The sequence below is a fragment of the Anastrepha obliqua genome, chromosome 3 (genome assembly GCF_027943255.1).
Source record: "Anastrepha obliqua isolate idAnaObli1 chromosome 3, idAnaObli1_1.0, whole genome shotgun sequence".
Taxonomy (NCBI): Eukaryota; Metazoa; Arthropoda; class Insecta; order Diptera; family Tephritidae; genus Anastrepha; species Anastrepha obliqua.
In genome coordinates this window covers 121,644,068-121,666,866 of record NC_072894.1, presented here as the reverse complement: position 1 = coordinate 121,666,866, position 22,799 = coordinate 121,644,068, and the positions used below count along the sequence as shown (strand labels likewise).

At 36.8% G+C, this 22,799-nt stretch overlaps 1 protein-coding gene and 2 pseudogenes across 1 annotated transcript; all 3 read left to right on the top strand.

Annotated features, from left to right (window-relative positions):
- Positions 1-1,258: 1,258 nt before the first annotated feature.
- On the top strand, positions 1,259-22,566 carry LOC129240341 (protein I'm not dead yet-like). Its single transcript, XM_054876088.1, has 13 exons — positions 1,259-1,408; positions 1,474-1,594; positions 1,662-1,778; positions 1,848-1,996; positions 2,052-2,166; positions 2,250-2,296; positions 2,368-2,493; positions 14,049-14,354; positions 15,183-15,280; positions 15,343-15,429; positions 15,508-15,701; positions 19,135-19,272; positions 22,342-22,566. Exons 1-13 carry the CDS (start codon positions 1,398-1,400, stop codon positions 22,438-22,440), a joined length of 1,608 nt encoding a protein of 535 aa, XP_054732063.1. The 5' UTR covers positions 1,259-1,397; the 3' UTR covers positions 22,441-22,566.
- On the top strand, positions 4,138-4,321 carry LOC129243214 (U2 spliceosomal RNA; annotated as a pseudogene).
- LOC129243231 (U2 spliceosomal RNA) lies at positions 4,583-4,768 on the top strand (annotated as a pseudogene).
- Positions 22,567-22,799: the final 233 nt, after the last annotated feature.

Sequence of the window (22,799 nt, the reverse complement as noted above, 5' to 3'; positions counted from 1 at the left end):
GACCAGCATACATTCAATATTGAATAAACATTTGACTGTCAAAAAAATTTGTTCGCGTTGGATCCCACACAATTTGTCAATCGCCCAACAAAAGGCTCGTGTCGATTGGTCGAAGGACATGCTCAAAAAATACGATCGCGGGGCTTCGAAACACGTCTATGACATCGTGACAGGTGATGAATCATGGATTTACGCGTATGAGCCCGAAAGTAAACAGCAGTCGACTCTATGGGTGGTTTAAGATGAGCCAAATCCAACAAAAGTTGTTCACGCACGAAGTACTTCCAAGCAAATGGTCGCCTTTTTTTCGGAAAAACTGGACCTGTCGCGACCGTACCACTAGAATAACGCAGAACAGTAAATTCTGAGTGGTACACAACCATTTGTTTGCCAGTATTCTTCCAAGAAATTAGAAAAACCAATCGCCAAAGACGGATCACTCTTCACCAGGACAATACGAGCTCTCACACATCGGCTCAAACAACTGCATTTTTGAGCACCCAAAACATCGAATTAATGGGTCATCCGCCGTATAGTCCTGACTTGGCACCGAATGACTTCTTTTTATTCCCGTACGTAAAAAACAAACTGAGAGGTGAACGTTTTTCGACACCTGAAGAAGCGGTTGCGGCATTCAGAATGCATGTTTTGGAGGTATCTCATTCAGAGTGGCAAAAGTGCTTCGACAATTGGTTCAAACGCATGCAAAAGTGTATAGATCTTCATGGAGAATATTTTGAAAAATAATAAAGTGATTTTCGATGATTAAAATTTGTTTTTGTTCTCTAATCCCGACATATAAAAGGCACCCCTCGTACTCGTAGTCCTAAGTGGTCCGCAAAAACTGTAATTATGTTTCAGACTTGAAATAAGCGAAATGTAAAATCTTCACTCGCAGATAATATTTGCTTCGTATAATATGATTTTCTTGTGGCGATGGATAGGTCACACGTTTAAAAACCCTCCAGATAGCATCACGATAATTAAACTTGACTGGAATCCGCAAGGGAGTAGAGGTCGCGGTCAGCTCAAGATCAATTGGCGAAGGTCGATGTTGCGCTAACTAGCAGATGCCGACATCACATGGAATGACGCAAAAACAACAGCCCAGAACCGTGTGCGATGGAAGAGTCTTGTCGAAACCTCAGGCTGCCGAGCGGAGTGAACAAGCATATAAAAAAATATGGTTTTCTCATATGTTAATCAATACACATCGAGAAAATACCACTTTATCATAATACAAAAATTACAGCTCTGCCTTTATGTGTATCTCTGACTTTTGGTGAAAAAATTGAATTACAAAAAAGTTTGAATAATAAACAGCAAATCTGAAATTAATTAATTTCATTTGACGCAACAACTGTTTTGTTCTTATTTTTGTTGGCTCAATAACAACCATGGAAGAAGGGTAAGACCTTTAAACAGCTCACATTTGACTTTTCTCAATCCATATTCCAAATTACGTCCTACCAGCAAGGAAGATACATCATGTCCACGAATGTATGGACGTTTATTGAAGTATCATTGGCGTGGCCTCCTAATTTTTTTAATACCGTTGGTGTTTTTACCAATTATGATACCGGCTTATGAACCGGTAAGTCCACCCCACCATCCAATGACCCCAAAAAGTTGGTTAATTTGAATTTTTCGGATTTTTGCAGCGCAATCGTGGCCTATATATATTTTGCGTTATGGCTGCCTACTGGATGGGTGGACTGTTGCCGCCACATGTGACCGGTTTTCTACCGGTTTGTGTAATGCCATTTATAGGCGTTTTGGTGGGAATTTCAATACCTCTACCGCTAATTAATTGATTCTCACTTGACCATCTTTCACCATCTTTCTAGGATTCGGACCCAATTTGTAAGTGCTACATGGTAGGTCCGTTGGCGATTTTCCTAGGCGCCGCTATGTTGGGTCTTGCTTTTCAATACAGCAATTTGAATACACGTATAGCGATCACTTTAATCACGAAAATTGGTTGCAGCCCAAAGCGGTAACTTACAAAATATTCCCTTTGATTTTCTTGAAGTTTCTATGAAGTTTTTCAGTGCTCTCTTTGGTCTTATCATGGCTTCTGGCCTTACATCCATGTTTCTATTCAACATAGCTGTTGCAACATTCATGCTGCCCATAGCGCAGTCGCTGCTCGAAGAGTTTGAAGCTGTAAGTAAGCTTTGACCTTTGCAAGAATTAAAAATTAATATTTTCCATATACCGTAAACTCATTTGTATTTGTGTATTTGTAGGGCGGACTAAAAATCAAAGAGGATAAAAAGCCCGGTCAGGAGGAAGAGTGCGTACAATTATTATTATTCTTTGTTAAAATGTTTCGCACAAAACGGTATTAATATTATTATTCTTCAGAGATAGAGAGCCCTCCTCCCTTGCTACAGGCTGTTACTTGGCTGTCTGTTATGCGGCAACAATTGGCGGTTGTGGCACATTAATCGGTTCTCCCACAAACATAGGATTTAGGAGTGTATATGAAATGTAAGTACGAAAAATCATATTTCTAAACTATTTGTACGCAATGCACACCTACACACATATTTATATACAGTGGTGGAAAAAAATAGATTCTTAGCCGTGAAATGCATTTGATCGTTCATATCCCCAATATTGTTGCACAATTGTTTAATAATTTTGTACACGTTTCTTCGTTCAAATCTAGTGCTCTCAACAACAACACAAATATTAACCTTTCCATTAAAAAATAAGAGAAAACACGACTCTTGCTCATAGAGTACCTAAACAGGCTTGGCAAAAAAAATATACTTTTTTTTTCATTTTATTTCAAATTTTTTTCAAATAACAGCTATTTCACTAAAAAAAAGGATACAAAACTTTAAATACGCATTAATAATTAATGGTTGAACCTCGATTTTGGACTACAGCAGCGCACCTTCGGGGCATCGAGTCCACGAGCCGCTCCCACTGTTCCTTTGGAATTGTTTGCCAAATCTGTAACACTCTTCTCCATAGATCCATTTTATTCGTAGCTTTTGGCATTTTAGAGAGCTCTCGCTTCACTATTCCCCATAAATTTTCAATTGGGTTGAGATCTGGGCTCTGCGAGGGCCATTCCAGTACCCGAATACCTTCATTACGCAGCCAAGTTTTTGCTATAATTGCAGAGTGCTTCGGATCATTGTCTTGTTGAAAGCGCCAAATTATCGGCATCTCCTCTGAAGCATAAGGCATCATAACATTTTGTAAAATATCCAAGTATTTTACCGAATCCATTATACTATCGATTCGGTACAATGGCCCAACACCATAGTATGAGAAACAGCCCCATACCATTATACTTCCGCCTCCGTGTTTAACCGTTTTTTTTGTATACCGTGCTGTCAGTTCTTTGCCTGAAGGTCTGTGGATAGAAGTGCGACCATCGCTGCTAAAAAGATTCATTTTGCTTTCATCAGACCATAGTATATTTCTCCAATTTTTGCTAGGCTCATTTAAATGCTCTTTGGCAAAAGACATTCTCTTTTGGATATTGTTTTTACTTAAAAGTGGAAAATTTTTCGCTATGCGCCCGGGTAAATTTGCTAATTCCAAACGATAACGAACGGTTCGCGAACTGATAGGCAGGTTCAAAGTGTTATTAATTGCATTGGATGTGGCAAAGGGCTGCGACTTCGATATTCGGATCATAGCGCGGTCTTCTAGTATGGTCGTCTTCCGTGGTCTTCCCCGTTTTTCGTCGGTTCTATTTTTGCTTTTAAGCGCATTTCTTACTAAATGATCGGATCTTTTAACAATTTCGGCAATATTTTTGATGGTATAACCTTTTTTCCGAAGATTTTCTATGATTTTTGAAGTGAAAACTTCTTTAGAATCGTTGGGAGTGATTTGAGGAAAAGTGAAACGAAAAAAGCGACCAACTTGGCTACGAAGCGTTATATTATATGTTGATATAAAAGTAGCGACGAACTAAATAAAAATAACTTTTATTTTTTCTTGTGATTCGAACCAAGGATTTTGGATCGGAAGCTCACATTGCTAGTCGCTCGGCTACCGCGCCATGTTGTCGTCGCTGGCCTAAAAGTTATTTAGTTACGAAGCGTTATATTATATGTTGATATAAATAATTTTTGTGAGCGTGTAATTCTCAAAAGTTTTATTAGGTTTATTATTTAAAATGTATTGACTAGGTAGTGTGGTTATCAGCTTAACATCTGATAGATCCTCCATCGGAGGACAACAAATGTTAAACTGATTTTTGGAAATGGGCGGAGTGTGTTAGGGGCTTGCTCCTTCTCTGCCACGGGTTGACCCGGTATTGCAGTACCGCCGGGATTTCGGCTTTGAATAAATACAAGAAAAAATATACTAATACATTTAGCTTTGGTCGGAAGAGCCATACATTTTTATATGAATACATGTAGACGAAAATGGAATTTTTTTTTTTGAAATTTGCATTGTAGGACATTTCTGATTATTTATTGAAAACAGTTTTTTGGCTTTTCTATTTTTGGTTTAGATACTGAAAGTCAGTTTAAGTGAATCGGTATAAATATTTCGTACATTAATTTTTTTTTGTGAGCGTGTAATTCTCAAAAGGTTTATTAGGTTTATTATTTAAAATGTATTGACTAGGTAGTGTGGTTATCAGCTTAACATCTGATAGATCCTCCATCGGAGGACAACAAATGTTAAACTAATTTTTGGAAATGCGCGGAGTGTTTTAGGGGCTTGCTCTCCACCTCTGCCACGGGTTGACCCGGTATTGCAGTACCGCCGGGATTTCAGCCTTGAATAAATACAAGAGAAAATATACTAATACATTTAGCTTTGGTGGGAAGAGACATAAATTTGTATATGAATACAAGTAGACGAAAATGGAAGAAATTTGTAAGTCTGTTTCTTCGGTCCGTTTGGGTATTTTTTTTTTGACAACATCGAAACCAAAGCATTTGAATCATATTTTATCTATCATAAGCCACTCGTCTCATTTGTTGAAATTGAAAACATTGAGGATGAATAAAATATGAACTTTATAGCAATATTATAATGAACCTATAATTATCCCGCTCCTAATGCTGGCTTTCGTCTTATTCTCTCTCAGTTTGTTTTACGGAAGGTTTCACTTCTATCAAGTCTAACCGTTAGACTGGTATTTTTTTTTTTTTCACTTTCGGTACAATCAACGCGGCGACCCATTTTACAAACTTTCAATTCAAAAGCACGTTAGTGAATAATTATTCATGACAATACAATACTGGACTAGCTGATTTCTTTGATTTGAAAAATTTTAAGTGGAAATTAACGAAGCTTTTCCCATTTAAACTGTTATGAGTCTATTTTATTTGCCAACCTATTTAGGTACTCTACGAGCATGGATGGTGTTTTCTCTTTTTTTATGATGGGAAGGTAAAGAATTTTGTTAATGTTGAGAGCAGTATATTGAAACAAACAAACGTGTGCAAGATCGGTATTTAATATTGCAATAATATTTAAGATATGAACGATGAAATGCATATCAAAGGTAAGAGTCTATTTTTTTCCACCACTGTAGGTGGTACACAAGGTGTTGAAAGTGTCGTATTGCTTTGACTTAATGTTTTTAACGGTTAAATAAATGTTTAGAAGACTTGAGACCACAACCAATTATTTATTAGCTGTGCGAAACTTCGTAATATGGCTTGTAGGACATCTTGTGAACCTCCTAATCATATTTTTAGCCGCTTAAAGTTTACATCTTACAATAAAACGTCATTTACGACTCCCTTGTGAATACCGCAATTGCAATTTATAAGGAGACACAAAATTAATCACCCTATAGGAAAATGTATAATTTTGCTAATGGCGTCGTAAGTCCACCATATTTGACACTTGTGAATTATACAGCTGCAGTATACAAAGAGGCAAGCAATGGAGCGCCTAAGGCTCGGAACAGAATTGCAGCGAGACAGCGAGTAACTGGTTGACGGGTGGTGATCGGCTGATCCAATTTCGTCAAAAATCGGTCCGTTATAGAGCTGTCACGATGAATCCTTTGTTTCCCTTACGCCCGTTGGTTGTGAAATATATTATAAAATTAATGCTTATTGAAGCGCAAGAGGGTTTTAATAGAATTTATGGCAGTCGTAAACGGTGGAAGTGATCATAACTGCGGGATCGAGAGGCACATTCATTTTGCAGGACAACTTAGTTAAGTCTAGCCTTTTCTCTACTCCTCCTACTCTACTTTCGAAGAATGCATTTGAATTTACTCAATTCATTTATATTCCATTTATTTTCTGCATTTAATTTGACATAATCAGAAACTCCATCGATAAAAATTTGCGTGATACAATTGTCGTGGCAGAATGGGGTGATACCTCTCTCCGCCGGCAAGTGAACAGAGGCACTCCGCAAGGCGGTGTTCTCTCGCCACTACTCTGGATTGCCGTACTTAACGGTCTGCTGGAGGAGCTGGAGGGGAGGGGCTGTAAGGTGATTGCCTACGCGGATGACGTGGCACTTATTGTCAGAGGCAAGTTTCTAGATACTCTGATGGAACTGATGCAGGGTTATCTGAATCTAGTTATAAATTGGAGCGCAAATTGCGGCCTATCGATAAATCCTCTGAAGACGGAGCTCGTCTTATTTACGAGGAAATACAAAATACCAAGAATGTTTCTCCCCTCAATAGCGGGCGCTCCGTTGGTGCTCTCTGACAAGGTGAAGTACCTGGGACTCATCCTTGACAGAGGTCTTACGTGGAAGCCAAACATTGAGGAGAGAATCAGAAAGACAACAGTCGCCTTGTATGGTTGCATCGGCGCTATGGGCAAAAGATGGGGCCTCTCGCCTAAAGTCACTTTTTGGCTTTAAAACACGATTATAAAACCAATCTTGCTATACGAAGTCCTTGTCTGGTGGAACTCGCTAGAAAGGATGGTATCAGTTAAGAAGCTAGGGTACAAAGGTCTGCCGTCATTGGAATCAGTGGGGCGCTCCGTCCCACTCCTACTCTAGCGCTTAACGCTATGCTGAATGTGGCGCCCGTCGACATTGTAGGAAAAACTACCGCTGCACGCGCCGCAATCAGATTAAGGTGTTCGGGCCATAGGCTAGACTTAAGTTACGGACACTTTAGCATTCTTAAAAACTTTGAGTTCATTCCTATGGTGCTGGACCACTGTACACTCACGCTAGGTCCGAGCGGACCTTTTTCTACTCACATTCCCTCAAGGGATGAGTGGGCGGGGTGCAACATTTGGCGGCAAGACATGGCAAACATGTTCACGGATGGCTCGAAATTGGACGGAAAGGTTGGTGGGGGAGTATTCTGTGAGAAGCCTCCAATCTAACTTAAATTTAGGCTCCCGGACCACTGTAGTGTTTTCCAAGCGGAGGTATCCGCAATTAAGGAAGCGGTGGACTGGTTGCTTAATTCAAGGGTTGAGTGGGCGGGGTGCAACATTTGGCGGCAAGGCATGGCAAACATGTTCACGGATAGCTCGAAATTGGACGGAAGGGTTGGTGGGGGAGTATTCTGTAAGAACGCTCCCATCAAACTTAAATTTAGGCTCCCGGACCACTGTAGTGTTTTCCAAGCGGAGGTATCCGCAATTAAGGAAGCGGTGGACTGGTTGCTTAATTCGGTAATTACCGTTAAAGAAGTAAATATTTAGTCCGATAGCCAATCGGCAATTAGGGCCTTGGGCTCGCTGTTTGTGCGTTCGAGATTGGTCGGGGAATGTCTGGCTTCTCTCTCGATTGCATCCGAATACTTCGTCATCAGGCTCATTTGGGTTCCCGGGCACAGCGACATAGAGGCAAACTGCTGGGCTGATGAGCTGGCTAGACAGGGAACTTTGGAGACGGTTTCGTCGCGAAATGAAAGAATTGGGGTTCCCCTGAGAACCTGTGGTCTGCTCCTGGAAAGATGGGCCTCGAGTCAACTCAGCTGGGCTAGTGCGCAAACGTGCAAGGTCGCAAGATTCTTCTGGCCACGGGTAGATCGGGGACGCTCAAGGGAACTCCTAAGGCAAACAAAGCCCCAGCTCTCGAATTTGGTGGGCATCCTTACCGGACATTGTTCACGCCGTGAGACTTGTGATTGCCTCAAGTCCGTTCTGCATAAACTGTCTGGAGGACGAGGTGGAATCATCTCAACACCTTCTTCTCAGCTGCCCTGCTCTCGTCTGGCAAAGAATTAGACATCTGGGCTCTCACTTTTTCGCTACGCCTGCGGATATAGCCGGTGTAAATATCATAAATTTGGTGAAGTTCATCAGTAGCTTGTTACGGCTAACTACGAACGCAAATCAGCCACCGTCGGCGTCGTCGTAAAATGTATGGTCATCATCGTCTCTAATCCCAAGGCTCCTTCTTCCTTCCCATCTCCTTTCTCCTCTCCCATGTATGGCACCACAACGGACGAATTTCTTAATATTTGTCCAAGTGAGCCCTTAGCTAGGGCAGCCATTTAACCTAACCTAACCTAAATTGTTCTTCTTTAAACAGTTGTCATTTTCGCCGCACTTGCCGTTTGGCCAAAGTAAAAAGTTGCCAATGATTGTGAATTCCGACATAGCGTACGGACCCAAATACACATAATCTATTTAGCTGTCAGTCAAATCCGTTGCCACAACGGACGGAACGGACCCTTTGTAACGGGCCTATTAAACACGATTGCGATGCCATTTTGTGGTAACAATAAATTTAATTTTGTAGTGAAATCTTTTCGTTTGCTATATTTATGAAGCAACTCGTTGAAGGTCATTTTTATAAAAAACAGCTTCTTTCTAAATTATAGAAATTTTGTGGGGTGTCTTGGGCAAATCGAATACGAATATTACTGTTATTTGCCTGCCGTTGCTTGTAAACAAACGAATTGCCCTCAAGTGATCGGAAAAGCAGCAGCAGCAAAAAAACCTTATCTCACAATATCCTTAAAAAATTTCCGATTATTTTTTATTTATTCTGTGATATTTCTTCGCTTTATTTACATTTTTTCCAAGTTTGTTCTTGTTCTTCTCCTTCGAGCGGGTAAATTTATCTATCGCAATTGCAGTGTTGCCTAGTTTTGGATACAAAAAAACACTGAAATGCCCATTTAAAGAAAAGAAAATACCAAATCTTTATTCAGTTACTTTATTTATTTTATTTATTTAATATATGGAAAATAACAATAAATTATTATTTTATAATAAAAAAGGAGCACTAGCTGCCAGGGCTTACGGCTCACTACTCTAATAAGATTATTTTTTTACTACAAAAGTTAAGCTATTAGAGAGTTAATTTTCTGGAAACGATTATTAGGCACTATCAACACATGAATTAAAGAAATTAAGTTATGTGAAAGATAAATTCATAGGATATAGAATATTTACATAGATGTTTAAGTAAAGAGACTTATGGTTTAAATCAATTTTCTCAGATCCGCTCTAATTAAGTAATCTGTCATTTTCTTAATGTTTTCCTGAGAAGGAGTCTTTAGTATTTCCGATGGAAGATGGTTGTTGAAACTTGTGTTCCTGAGATTCATAAAATGCGTGCAGTCGTCCAACAGGTGTTTAACTGTTAATCTTGACAGGGTGCAGTAGGGGCAGGGAGGTGGCCTCTCACCAATTAAAATGTGGGAGTGTGTACCGATTGTGTGTCCAATACGGAGTCGGATGAAGGCAGTGATGTCCTTGGTACGGCATATGACTTGATAGTTGGGTTTAGCGCCAGTTGTATTTAAGCTTGCATAATGGTGTTGCACTGTTCTCCATGCCTCAGTTCTTTTTGCTTCCAAATATTTATTAATTAGTCCGCAGATGTCCTTCTTAAGCATACAGTCAAATGTGTGCAACGGTTCCATTGCTGCAGCCTTAGCTTTTTGGTCGGCAAGCTCGTTCCCTTTAATACCAACGTGGCCAGGAATCCACATAATTTTGACTTTATATTGATGCTCAATTAATATGCTCCGTATGCTTGAAATAAGGGGTGATTTGTTTCTTATGTTCATGATGCCTGATATTGTAGACTTGCTATCCGAACAAATGATTGTTTTTTCATTAGTTTTTGATGCAACTATTATGGCTTTGTATATTGCTATAGCTTCTGCTGTGTACACAGAACAGTAGTAAGGTAGTTGACCCTTCGTTATTGTTTCACCATCAGCATTCACTACTGCAAACGCGGTGTGGTCTAGAGTTTTTGAACCATCAGTGTAAATCATTTTCCATTCAGGTCTAAATGGTGCGACGTATTCTCCAAACCTACGCTGGTATTCTAATGAACTGGTGTTGGATTTAGGAATGCTGCTAAACCAAAAAGGACTGAAGACTTTCTCAAATGCCAAGGCGGTGAGCTAATTGGGGGCCTTAATTGTGGGCGTGAGGTTATTCCCAGTTTGTTAGCATATTCCAGTGCTCTTAGTATAGTTGACTTGCGATTTTGCACTTTCCTTGCAGCAAATAGTGATGAGGTGGCCTCATGTAGAATGTTATTGTTGCAATAGAGAAGTTTTGGGATGAGACTCATTGTGGTGTATTCTGTTCTTTCCGGAATATTGGGTAGCCCTGCTTCCACCAATATGTACTGTATCGGAGATGTTGGAAAAGCTCGAATGCTTCTGCGTACGGCCGCGTGGTATGTTGGGAAAATTAACTTTAGATTACTTTTGGCGCAGTGTCCGTATATTGGCAAACCATAATCGATTTTCGACAAGATGAGAGCCCTAGTAATATTTATCAAATTTGTGGTATGTATAAGACTATGTTTAGATGACAGATACTTTATAATATTCAACCTGGCAGCTAAGTTCTTTTTTAAATCTAAACAGTGTTCCTTAAAAGTAAGACGCTTATCAAAGATAATTCCAAGAAATCGTATGCTGTGAGCATTTACAATATTTATATTATTATAAACTACATTTAAGTTATTACATTTATGCTTTCTACATATATGAAAAGATTTACATTTATTAAGCGAGAGGTTCGCTCCTGAGCATATGGACCATCTTGAGATGTCGGTCAGAATATCTGTAAATTTCTTATTGACTAAGTTTAAGTTGCTTATTCTAGAAAATAATAATACATCGTCGGCATAAATAATGTGCGAAATGTTTTTGTATTTGGAAATGATATGGCTAATTTCATCAAACGCAATTGTAAACAAAGTTACCGAAAGTGGAGAACCTTGCGGTATCCCATTCTGCAGAACGTGCAAATTAGAAAAAACGTTATTTACTTTCGTTTTAAATTTCCTATTCGAAAGAAATGCCTTGACAAAATAATATATCCTGTTGCCAAAGCTCCATTTCTCTAGTTGGCGCAAAACAATATGCACGCCGACTCGATCGAAAGCTTCCAAGCTTAGACAGGAGATATGATTGCGGTTAGATAAACCACATGAGGCAAAGTTTTCAAAAAATAAAAGTGCATCCAAAGTTCCTTGACTTTCTTTGTATGCAACTTGATGTGGACTTATAAGAACTTTGTATGCGTGACAAAATGTCTTAACTGTCTGGGTTTTTTTAAATAAATGTGTTATGGTTATGTACAATAGACAGAAAATGAAGAAACATAGTTTTAAATATCCATCCTTGTATATAAATCTTATGTTGAGAGAATTTCTTAAAAAGACTTTTTTACTATTTTTGAGGTTATGTAACAAGATAATTTACTCTTCCAAACGGACGTTATGGCTTCTTCATTACCTGTTTTTTTTTTTTTTTTGTTTAATATAAATATACTCCCATGACTATAACTCATGATTCAATTATTAAAGGTTTGCTCACTAGTGACATTCGATTTTTGACACTCCCTTACAAAAGGTTGTATTTAAGAAGGTGAATAAAGTTAAACAAATTAAATCCTTTTTGGTAAAAATGGTAGCAAAAAAGTACAATATTTTCTTACTTAAATGGAAACAAACTGCGAACGGTTTAAAAAATTAATTTTAATTAATATTTGAATATAAATAATTGCACAAATAGAAGTTATTAGCGGAAATTGCCAAGTCTAATATTAAAAGAAGAAATTATTTCACTTAATCCAAGATTTTATTTTGTGAATTAATTATTAAATTTAAAACCGATCGCTGGTACTGTGCTTTGCTAAGTCTCCGCTAGACACTTCATCCATCCATGGTAAGGTGGGCTCATTGGAAACAAGTTCCGCCAATCCCAACTTTTTTATAATGAGGTATGCAATGTTATCGGTCGCGTCGGGACTATCCAATTATTCTCACTATAGTAACTCTTTGGGAAATGCTTGAATTCCGTCTAACCACATCCGTCTCACCACATCATACGAAATAAAGCTTTGTAAATTCTCCACTCATCGATCTCGGATTGCGTCAGTAACTCTATCATGTCCTGACTTAAGAGGTATGCATTTCATGTCGTACTATCATATTCCTGAACTTACCGATGAAAACTCTTTAGCGAGTTGTTGCTCGTAAGCAGACCATTTTGAAAATGAAATGTGTTTACTACAAATCTTACTTTTCCTCCACTTTTACTTAAAATTTCTAGAGTTAGCAACCCAGTGTCTTGCTAAGGGAGCCGATTTGTCAAGAGAGAACGAGAAAGCTGCTTACTGAGCAAACCTTAAATAATTGAATCATGACTATAACTCTCATTTTTATTCAGTAAATTCAAAAGCTTTTTAAAATGTATAAAAAGGTTTTAAATGTTAAGAAGAATTGAGAGAAGAACAGCCCATATTCTTGCATAACCTCAAAAAATCAAAAAGTGAGATTTGCACTTTCAAAACACCAAATTTTATAAGAATCAGCATAAGCGTTAAATGCAAGAGTGCCATTTTTTAAGCCTTTTTCCACTCTACAAACTTTTTTTTAACTTACAATTTTGGTAGCCTTAAATTGAGAAAAGGAACAAACACTAAACTCAAAAATGTTTGCATTTTGGGTATGAAAAAGCATCACATTTATTGCGAAGAGCAAAGGGTTTGCAACACTGTACAACTACACTATTTTTATTCAATTAATATTTCTAAATAGATTTCTATAAAATTTTAAATGCCCTGTGGTTACATTCTGGATTTGACAACTTGTATCGGCGACTCCAAAACGTAGCCTGAGTCTGAATCAGGTGCCTAAATCGCTAACAATAGAGACAAACTTCACTTTTTTCTTAAGGAATATGCCATCTCGATACTCCAAGCTTCAGCCGTTGACTATCATATTTCATTAAAAATTAAATTAACCACTTAAGCATTGGCCAGCCCTTTAACTACATTCCAAAACTAATTTGTAATGCCAGCCACTGCTTTGCTTTGCAGGTAAATACAACGAACTTGTTTTACTCTGGTGCTAGACATCTATCCTTTTTGGCAAGAGGCGCACGGGCCAGAATTTCCTTTGGTCATTGCCACCTACTGAATTACCGCTTTGAGCCATCAAAGTTACCATCCGAAAATGCGTAAAGCAAATGGGCTAAGCTCATGGAGTATATTATCTCAGAACGTTGTTGTTGTAGCAGCGTAATCATTCCCCATACATATATGGGGAATGCCGCTGAAGTGACAGTCCTTGGCCGGATATAAATCCGGGTCTTTCCTGTAACGTAGAACCGACTGTCGTGGGAACATCTTATTGTGTGCCCGCTTTCATTGAGCGGAGCAATGGAACTGCAAGCGACTTGTGGCTTTTCCGACTGACCTGAATGAGATCTGTATCAAACACAGCGATTACCTTTCTTGCCATGGTTGATAGCTTTCAACGCTCCGATCAAGGTATTCGCTGAGATTAATTATGATGAAGATTTCAGGAGGGGTGTGCTAAGTGATGAACATCTGAGCTCTTTAAAAGCCAACAATCTACCCTGATGGCCAGTATAGATGCACAACAAAAAATTTCTTTTGCTAATTTTTAATGTTATACACTTAACTCATTCTCGAACTTTTTGTTTCACTAAGCCGGTAAAAAACCCCACCAGCAAATAGCTTCTTCATAGGGTTCTAAGGGATGTGATATCTATATCGCTTGAATTGAGAGTTTTTAAAATAGGCGATTCTTTATATAACTGAATTTTACTATTTCTCCAATGATTTGCTGACTTTTACAAATTTTAACACTTTTTTACTTTTTTTCAGCTTATATAAGAATAACACAGGACAAGTAATTTTTCAAAAATTCACGGCCTACAATTGTCCTTGGGTGCTAGTAGCCCTATTTCTCTTATACCTAACACTCTTGATTACACACTTTGGATTATGCCGCCCAAAAAGCGAAACCAGCACAGCTCTGTCAAACTTTGCCAAGAGTTCTAACGAAGTTGCAGCCTCAGTAAAACAGAAATTTGCGGATCTTGGCTCCCTAAGCATACATGAAATTCAAATTATTATTTTACTTCTAATACTGCTGTCCATTTTGCTGTCATGGCCGTACATCGTTAGGACGTGAGTAACCAGAGTTCTTGGTGTTCCAATTTATTATTTATATTTTAGTGTTTTTTAACGATCAACCTACTTTGACTGAAGCAATTTTAAGAACTGGCAAACAATTTGTTAGTCGAAGAACAGAAGTGTCTGAGTCGAGTACTTACCTACTCGTACAATATTCATTTCGAAGTGAGCAGGGGAGCATGATTTTTCCTTGATGAGCATTTCTATTAGTGGTATGTGATAGGTCGCGTTTAAGCCGTGCAGATTGCTCCTGTGATCGTTAGGCGACCGCACCGGGGGGTTGTAATCCTTATATGAGACCTGTATATTGGAATTACCGGATTACTATTCATGCCGGGGAATTAACATTTTCCTCCAAACATTTTCTTGTAGGATCTTAATGCGTTTTTCGATATTCAATATACCATTTCACCTACTTAGTTGGGAAAACGGGGCCCCGAGATACTCATTAGACACTAAATGAGAGGAAAAGTAGCCGACCGTTTAAATTGACGATCGCCCTATTTTCTAGCGTGACAAATTAATTTGTATGATCAAAAGTGAGTAATGCTTCAAGATTACCAGGTATTTTAACATTGTGCGAAGCGCAATGCGTAAACTGGGTGGGTTCCAACAATCTCAAATATTCCTTGGCATCTTCGTATTTAGTCTGCTTGAAACTTAAAATCACGTTGGGAGCGAGCGCCTTCGGACCACTGGGCACTACAATTTACTATTAAAATTACGACCCAACCAAACCGAGTAGGATAAGTTCATATATTTTTATACGTTATATATCCAATCCATTTGTAGAACTGTTGATTTATAATTTTCGAATTTTAGAGACTCCATTACAGCTCCCACAGCATTTATTCCGATTGCTGCGATGCTTTATATTTTGCCAGCCCATTATAGAGCCTTCAAATTTTGCGGCGGCCGTGGTAAGTACCTTTTCCTATTACAAATTTTCTGAATCTCGATGAGAAATAAACGTATACCGTAGGTCCATTCACTGACCGTCCAACCGGATCTGTGCTCTCGTGGAAGTATGCTAATACAAATTTGGCGTGGGGCATAGTTTTTGTGATCGGTAAGTGGCATATCTTATATATTGTATTTATTAGTTCAGATACAAATACAAATTTCTTAAACTCGCCACACTTTCTAGGTAGCGGCAACGCGTTGGCTAAGACCTTTTTGGGAACTGGATTATCACCTTGGATCGCAGACAAGCTGACAATGTTCAGCACATTACCATTACCAATTTTACAATTTATTGCTATACTTTTTGGAGCATTTATCACAACGTTCTGTGCGAATGTCGCAGCAATCAATATTGTTTTACCTTTAATAAACGAACTCGTAAGATATCATAATTAAAAAAATAGTAGTAGTAAATAAACAAACATAATACAATTAAATAAAATTAAATTTAAAAATACAAGAAATTAAACAAAGGTGCAAAAATTAAAAAAAAATAAAGCAAATAAAATAAAATGAAATATGTGAGCTACGATAATATTAAATAACAATAAAAACATAAATAAAATCTTAGCGAATTAAATCATGTAAAAAATAAAATAAAGTAAACACGATAAGAAATAAAATAAAATAAATGAAGCAACATAAAGAAAAATATGTTTAAATTAACAGAAAAACTTAAAAATACAAATAAAATGAAGTAAAATAAGTAAAATTAAATACAAATAAAAAAATAAATAAAATTTAAGGAAATAAAGCAAAGTAAAGTAAAAGCATGTAAAGTAATATATAAAAATAAAAGAAAAATGCAAAAAATTAAAATGGGACAATGAAAAAAGTTTTTGTTAACAGAATGAAAGAAAATAAAATAAAGTATAATATAATAAAACATAACATATACGATAATATTAAATACAAATAAATTAAATTTTAGCGAAGTAAAAATGATATAAAAAATAAAGTAAAATAAAAAAAACACTAAAAAAAAGAAATAAAAATAAAGATTATGACTAAAATAGATTTATAAAAAATAAAATAAATCTATATGCCATGAGATATAACAATACAGCAAAGATACTCCATCAACAACTTGCGATAAAACACGACCTCTTACAAGAAGAAGTTTTGTATTTTAAATATTAGCCAAGGGCAATTTTGGAAAATACAAATTTTAAACTGTACTGGAACAGATTTATTTCCACAGATCAAACCCCAGTTGCCAACAAACCTGACATCATCTTGTTCGACAAGATAAGTAAAACAATCGAAGTAATTGATATACCGGTGCCTCTTAATCGCAACATCCAAAGCACGCACCCCACTAAAATATCGAAGTATGCAGCTTTGGCCATAGAACTAAAACGGATGTACAAAGCGAGGGAAGTGAATATTGGTAGTCGAAAAAGTCTCTTCGTATTTCAAATCAAACTTCAAATCATTTTTTTTTTATATTTATAATGAACTTTATTAAACCAAATATGTACCATTTTGGTCGAACACCTTTTGCCATTTTTCTTCTAGAGACATTATTCCATCAGTGTAAAACTTTTGTGGTTTCTCGGCGAAAAACTGCGACAAGTAATTTTCACAGGCTTCTCTTGAAGCCAACTTTACTCCATTAAGGGAGTTCTGCATTGACCGAAACAAATGGTAGTTCGATGGGGCATGGTCAGGGCTATATGGTGGATGCATCAAAACTTCCCAGCCAAGCTCTCCCAGTTTTTGCCGAGTTATCAAAGATGTGTGTGGCCTAGCGTTGTCCTGATGGAAGACGACGCCCTTTCTGCTGATCAGTTCTGGCCGTTTTTTTTCGATTGCTTGCTTCAATCTCATCAGATGTTGACAGTAAAGTGCATAATCAATCGTTCGAGCAGGCTGGAGCAGCTCATAGTGGATGATTCCTTTCCAATCCCACCAAACACACAGCATAACCTTTCGAGGCGTCAATCCTGGCTTTGCGACCATTTGTTGAGCTTTTTCGCACATTATTGTCGTATTTGATCCACTTTTCGTCTCCGGTTACCATTCGCTTCAGAAATGGTTCGATTTCATTTCGTTTCAGCAAAGAATCGCGGATGTTAATTCGGTCCATTAAATTTTTCACAGACAATTCATGTGGTACCCAAACATCGAGCTTCTTTTTGTAACCAGCCTTTTAAAATGGTTCAAAATCGTTTGATGATGAATGTTTAGTGCCTTGGCGATGTCATGGCAGCTTATGTGACGGTCCTGGTCAATCTTTTCCATAATTTCATCGACTTTTTCAACGATAGGTCGACCGGAGCGAGGTCCATCTTTCACATCGAAATTTCCAGAACGGAAGCGAGCGAACCACTGTTGTGCTACACGAACTGATACAGCATCGTCTCCCTAAACTTCACAAATTTTATTGGTGGTTTGCGTGGCATTCTTCCCTTTTTTATACAAAAATTTCAAAATATAGCGAATTTCTTCATTTTTTTCACTCATTTTTGAACAGCTATAACTTTTTTCTACTTCGAATTAATTTTTTTTTTTATGGTTAAATGAAGCTTAAAATGTCACCTTTCTAACACCATATGATATGACACAATGGGATTGGTAGCACTGGAGATAGATGACTCCAACGACATCTATTGACAAAATACGAAAAGACTTGTTCGACTGCCCAATATAATTCCAATAATTATATCGACCACTGGATTAGTGCCTAAGCATCTAATCAAAAATTTGAAGAAGTATGACTGCCAACACCTTTTAGAAGACATGCAGAAGTCGACCATATTGGACACATATGCAATAGTTCGTAGATTTTTAAATATCTAAGCAATAGCAATCGCACGGGCGTAGAACTTGGACCAGAGCACAATCCCTTGAAAATTGTATACGGGATGTGAAATCTCCGGCAATAGCCAAGATCGATTAAGCTCAAATAAAATAAAGTAAATAAATCAAAATTAAATGCAAATAAAAAAATTTATGTGAAATAAAATAAACCAAAAGAAAGTATAAACATGTAAACAAAAGCCCAATAAAATAAAAAAAAACATTAAAAAAACATAATAACAAAAAAAGATTAAAAATAAAAGTAAAATGAAATAAATCAAAGTAAAGTAAAAAGCATGTAAAAATAAAGTAAAATATAAAATATAAAAAACAATGAAACAATAAAAAATAAAAAGTATAAATAAAATATAATAGAGAAGAATAAATTAATATGCAAATGAAAATGAGAATGAAAAATGTATTCTTTACAAAATGAAATAAAATATGTAAGATAAGTTAAAATTAAATACAAATAAAAAAAGAAAGAAACCCTAGTAAAGTAAAACTATATAAAAATAACGTAAAATAAAAAAATAAAAATAGAAATATAAAGGAAATAAAATAAAATGAGGTAAGATAAAATAAAACGAAATACAGTTAAGAAAAAAGATATTCAATTTAAGTGAAATACACTAAAATAAAGTTAAAGCAGTGGCCGTCGTAGCCCTTCGGAAGTGCGCAGCTTCAAGTCTCCGTACATGAAACGCCAAACGATAGACATTTCTACGTCAACGGCGAACCTCCGAGTGTATTTCTGCCATGAAAAGGCCTCTCATAAAAAACCATCTATCGCTCGGCGTCAGCTTAAAGCTATAGATCTTCCCCTTGTGGAAAGAATGAAACAAACTAAACTAAAATAAAATCTAATCAAATTAAAATTAAATCATAATAAAGAGAAAAAAAAACCTAATTTTCAGAAGAAAATAAATAACGATCCCACTTAAAAAAAAAACAAAACGAACAAAAAATTGTATAATTTAAAAAAATGTTTCTCTGTTCCTCTCCTTAGGCAATTGCCGCCGAGCTGCATCCCATCAAATTGCTGTTTCCTGCGGCTCTAGGATGCAGCGTTTCTTTCCTCTTTCCTTTCAGTACGCCTACAAATGCGCTTGTGGCAACTCATGCTAAGATCAGCACGAAGAAAATGGTAAGTTTGGCTAAATTCCCAAATTGTATGACACTTTGAAGATACAAGGTGGCGCAAAATTAATGATCTAATTTAGTTCATGAATAACTTTGATGCTAAATGAAAAATAATAATTTGGAGTGATGAAAATCTTTATTTTGACCAAACCGACAAGTAATGGCTGCCTGGTTCACAAGTGTCAAATATGATTGACCTGCGACGCCATTTGCAAAAATTATAAATCTTCCGATATGGTGATTAATTTTGCGCCACCTTTTGTATAACATTATTTATGTATTATATTTATCAATCGCATATCAATATTAGCGGAAAATTTTCATACCGGAATTTCGGGACATTTTTAAAATCCGGCATGCCGAGATTCACCTTGAGACCTATGAAACATTTTACTAAGAGGAGGAATTCAATAACTGAAAGCATTTCAAAATATCATGTAATAAAACCATTTAAAATTTGAGATAACTGATTTTAAAAATCAGTTATAAATTTATTAATGCAGACAAATCTTTAAGTAGTAAATTTTTTAAATTGCTAAAAAAACCTGAGATTCAGGAACGCTTTCATCACAAATAAGAATACAAAGTACTTTGAAAGTAAATATTAATATAAAAAAGAAAAACTAAAGAAAAATTTAAACTTGCAATTTATTATATACAAATTCAATAAACTATAAAACGGCATACCCAAGAAAATTCTAAAAATTCCGGTGAAAAAGTGGGAAGTTTTGATGAAATTTTGTAAAATTTGAAACTTTGCTGTAGTTTTTGTTGTATGTAGTATGAACTATATTTTTGTAAGAAAAATAGTGGTGTGCATATAATTTTGCAACGGGGTGTACATCAGAAGAAATCATAGGGGTACGAATTAATAGTGGTCAGGGCAAATAAACGAAAATAAAACCTCTTTGTTTTTTGGATCCTTAATGTGAACATTAATTGGCGGCCGCCATAGCCGAATGGGTTGGTGCACGACTACTATTCGGAATTCAGAGAGAACGTAGGTTCGAATCTCGGTGAAACACCAAAATGAAGAAAAAGTTTTTTCTAATAGCGGTCATCCCTCGGCAGGCAATGGCGAACCTCCGAGTGCATTTCTGGCATGAAAAGCTCCTCATAAAAACTATCGCCATTCGGAAACTGTAGGTCCCTCCATTTGTGGAACAACATAAGACGCACGATACAAATAGGAGGAGGAGCTCGGCCAAACAACCAAAAAAGGGTGTACGCGCCAATTATATATATATATATATTAGGCCGGGTCGATTTGTGGGAAGGCAAAAAAATCGCCCATTGCTCTGTGAAAATCATATTCTAGGGATCAGAATAAGAAACTTTGCCGAAGGAACCATACCTCTAAAACGAATTCTGATGTCCCCCAATTTGGGGGAGCCCAGCGCCGATCCAAAATCCTTGGTTCGAATCACAAGAAAAAAATTTGTTTTATACAGTTATTTTATTTTATTTTATGATATGTTTATGAGGAGCTTTTTTTCATGGCAGAAATACACTCGGTGTTTTGCCATTGCCTGCTGAGGGGTGAGCGCTATTAGAAAAATAGTTTTCCTTAATTTAGGTGTTTTCACCGAGATTCGAACTGACGTTCTCTCTGTGAATTCTGCTACGGCGTTTGTTTAATTTTACTGATGCAAAAATAAGGAAAAATATATGAATAAAGTTTGCTTACTGTTTACACATTTTCCAAAGGTGACGGAGAACCAAAAAAAAAGTCGATTTTCAAACAAATACGAGTGCATATGTGTAATTGTGTTAGAGTTTCGGTCACGCCACAGCAAAACCTGCGTGCATATGTGTTTGTAACATTCAAAAAAATGTAATTGTGTTAGAGTTTCGGTCACGCAGGTTTTGCTGGGGACGCTCATAATAGCAACCGCGTGTGTATTTTTATATTCGTAAATATTTTCATTTTTAAATATTTACCGCAATTATGCCGAAAAATAATACAGAAAAGTGTCGTGAATATCGACAGAAAAAAAATCAATAAATAGCATCACGGAATTCATTCACGAAAATTTAATAAAGTATACACCAGAAGTATCGCGGATACTTAGAAAAGATTACGATAAAGTTCCAATGATTTTAAGTGGCGATTTTAACGTAAATTTTGCATTGGACACAGCGGTTCCTTTAATTGACTTTCTCAATGCAACATTCAATTTAAAAATGTGTAACAATCGCACTGAATCGACAACACGATCAAAAACAACCATTGACGCGGTATTTCAAAGACATGTTGACAACATCGAAACCAAAGCATTTGTATCATATTTTAGCTATCATAAGCCACTCGTATCATTTGTTGAAATTGAAAACATTGAGGATGCATAATAATAAAATGAAGAAAATAAAATATGAACTTTATAGCAATATTATAATGAACCTATAATTATCCCGCTCCTAATGCTGCTTTCGTCTTATTCTCTCTCAGGAAGGTTTCACTTCTACCGCGTCTAACCGTTAGACTGGTATTTTTTTTTTAACCACTGCTGGGTGGCCTTATGGGTTGGAGCGGAATCTTGCTGGAAGATCCACCGCTCTCCATTAAGAGAGTACTGCTCAACTGCTTCATCACACCTTCTAAGAGATACTCTTGGTACACTTTTGCTGCGGTCTTAACCCCTCCCTCGCAGAAATGAAGAGATATAACGCCTTTACAAGACACTCCCCACCAAACCATTACGGATGTTGGATGGTGGACACGCCGAACCCTTGAAATAACATTTCGCGTCTTTGGAAGTTTTACTATATATTTTGTCGTTTTGCTTATTAAAAACTTCTTTAACAGTGAAAACTCTCATCTGCGAAAAGAATATTTCTACCGAAGAAGCTGCTTGCATCTGTCGAGTATAACTTTCTTTAAGCGCTTTGTCAAAAGATGACCAGTTGAGCGATGGAGAGTTCATGTAGAGATCATCTCTAATTAGTCTTGACATGGATCTGGTCGATACATCCATTTCCCTGGACATGATTTCCTGCTTTCTAAGGCGGCCCACTTGCTTGCGACAAACTTCTTGTTGAATTATAAACTAATTTTTTATGTTTTCCGTTTCAGGCTCTTGGCGGTATAATACCAACACTCACAGCAATATCGCTCATCTATGCAACTGTTATATGTTATAATATTCTTGGGGGTCTAGAAGGCAAAAAATAATCTGATTAGGCTAAACTGGAAGAGAATGGAACAATTCTTGCGAAGGCAAATATGAAAACGTCAGTACTTTATCCTCATTTGAAAAATTTGTAATGGTTTCCGTTTCATTATTATTATTGCACATTACTTGCGTTAATAAAATATGTTTAAATATATGTATGTCATGAAATGCTAACAGAAATTACTTCTACGTAAGTTTACTTTTATGCTATTAAGTTTATAGAGCCATGCTTAAAACTTTCGCCAGCCAGACCGTTCGTGGTTTCGATCTAAACCACAGGGTCCGCCATATATAATAACTTTACGGAATTAAAAATGCTATAAAAAAGAAACTACTCAATATTTTTCCAAACTGTTTT

What these genes read in the sequence shown, in the direction of transcription:
- LOC129240341 (XM_054876088.1), top strand. An exon ending in TTTAGGAGTGTATATGAAAT is followed by an intron (nt 2,494 to 14,048) that starts GTAAGTACGAAA and finishes ACTTTTTTTCAG; the next exon opens with CTTATATAAGAATAACACAG. An exon ending in TGGCCGTACATCGTTAGGAC is followed by an intron (nt 14,355 to 15,182) that starts GTGAGTAACCAG and finishes TTCGAATTTTAG; the next exon opens with AGACTCCATTACAGCTCCCA.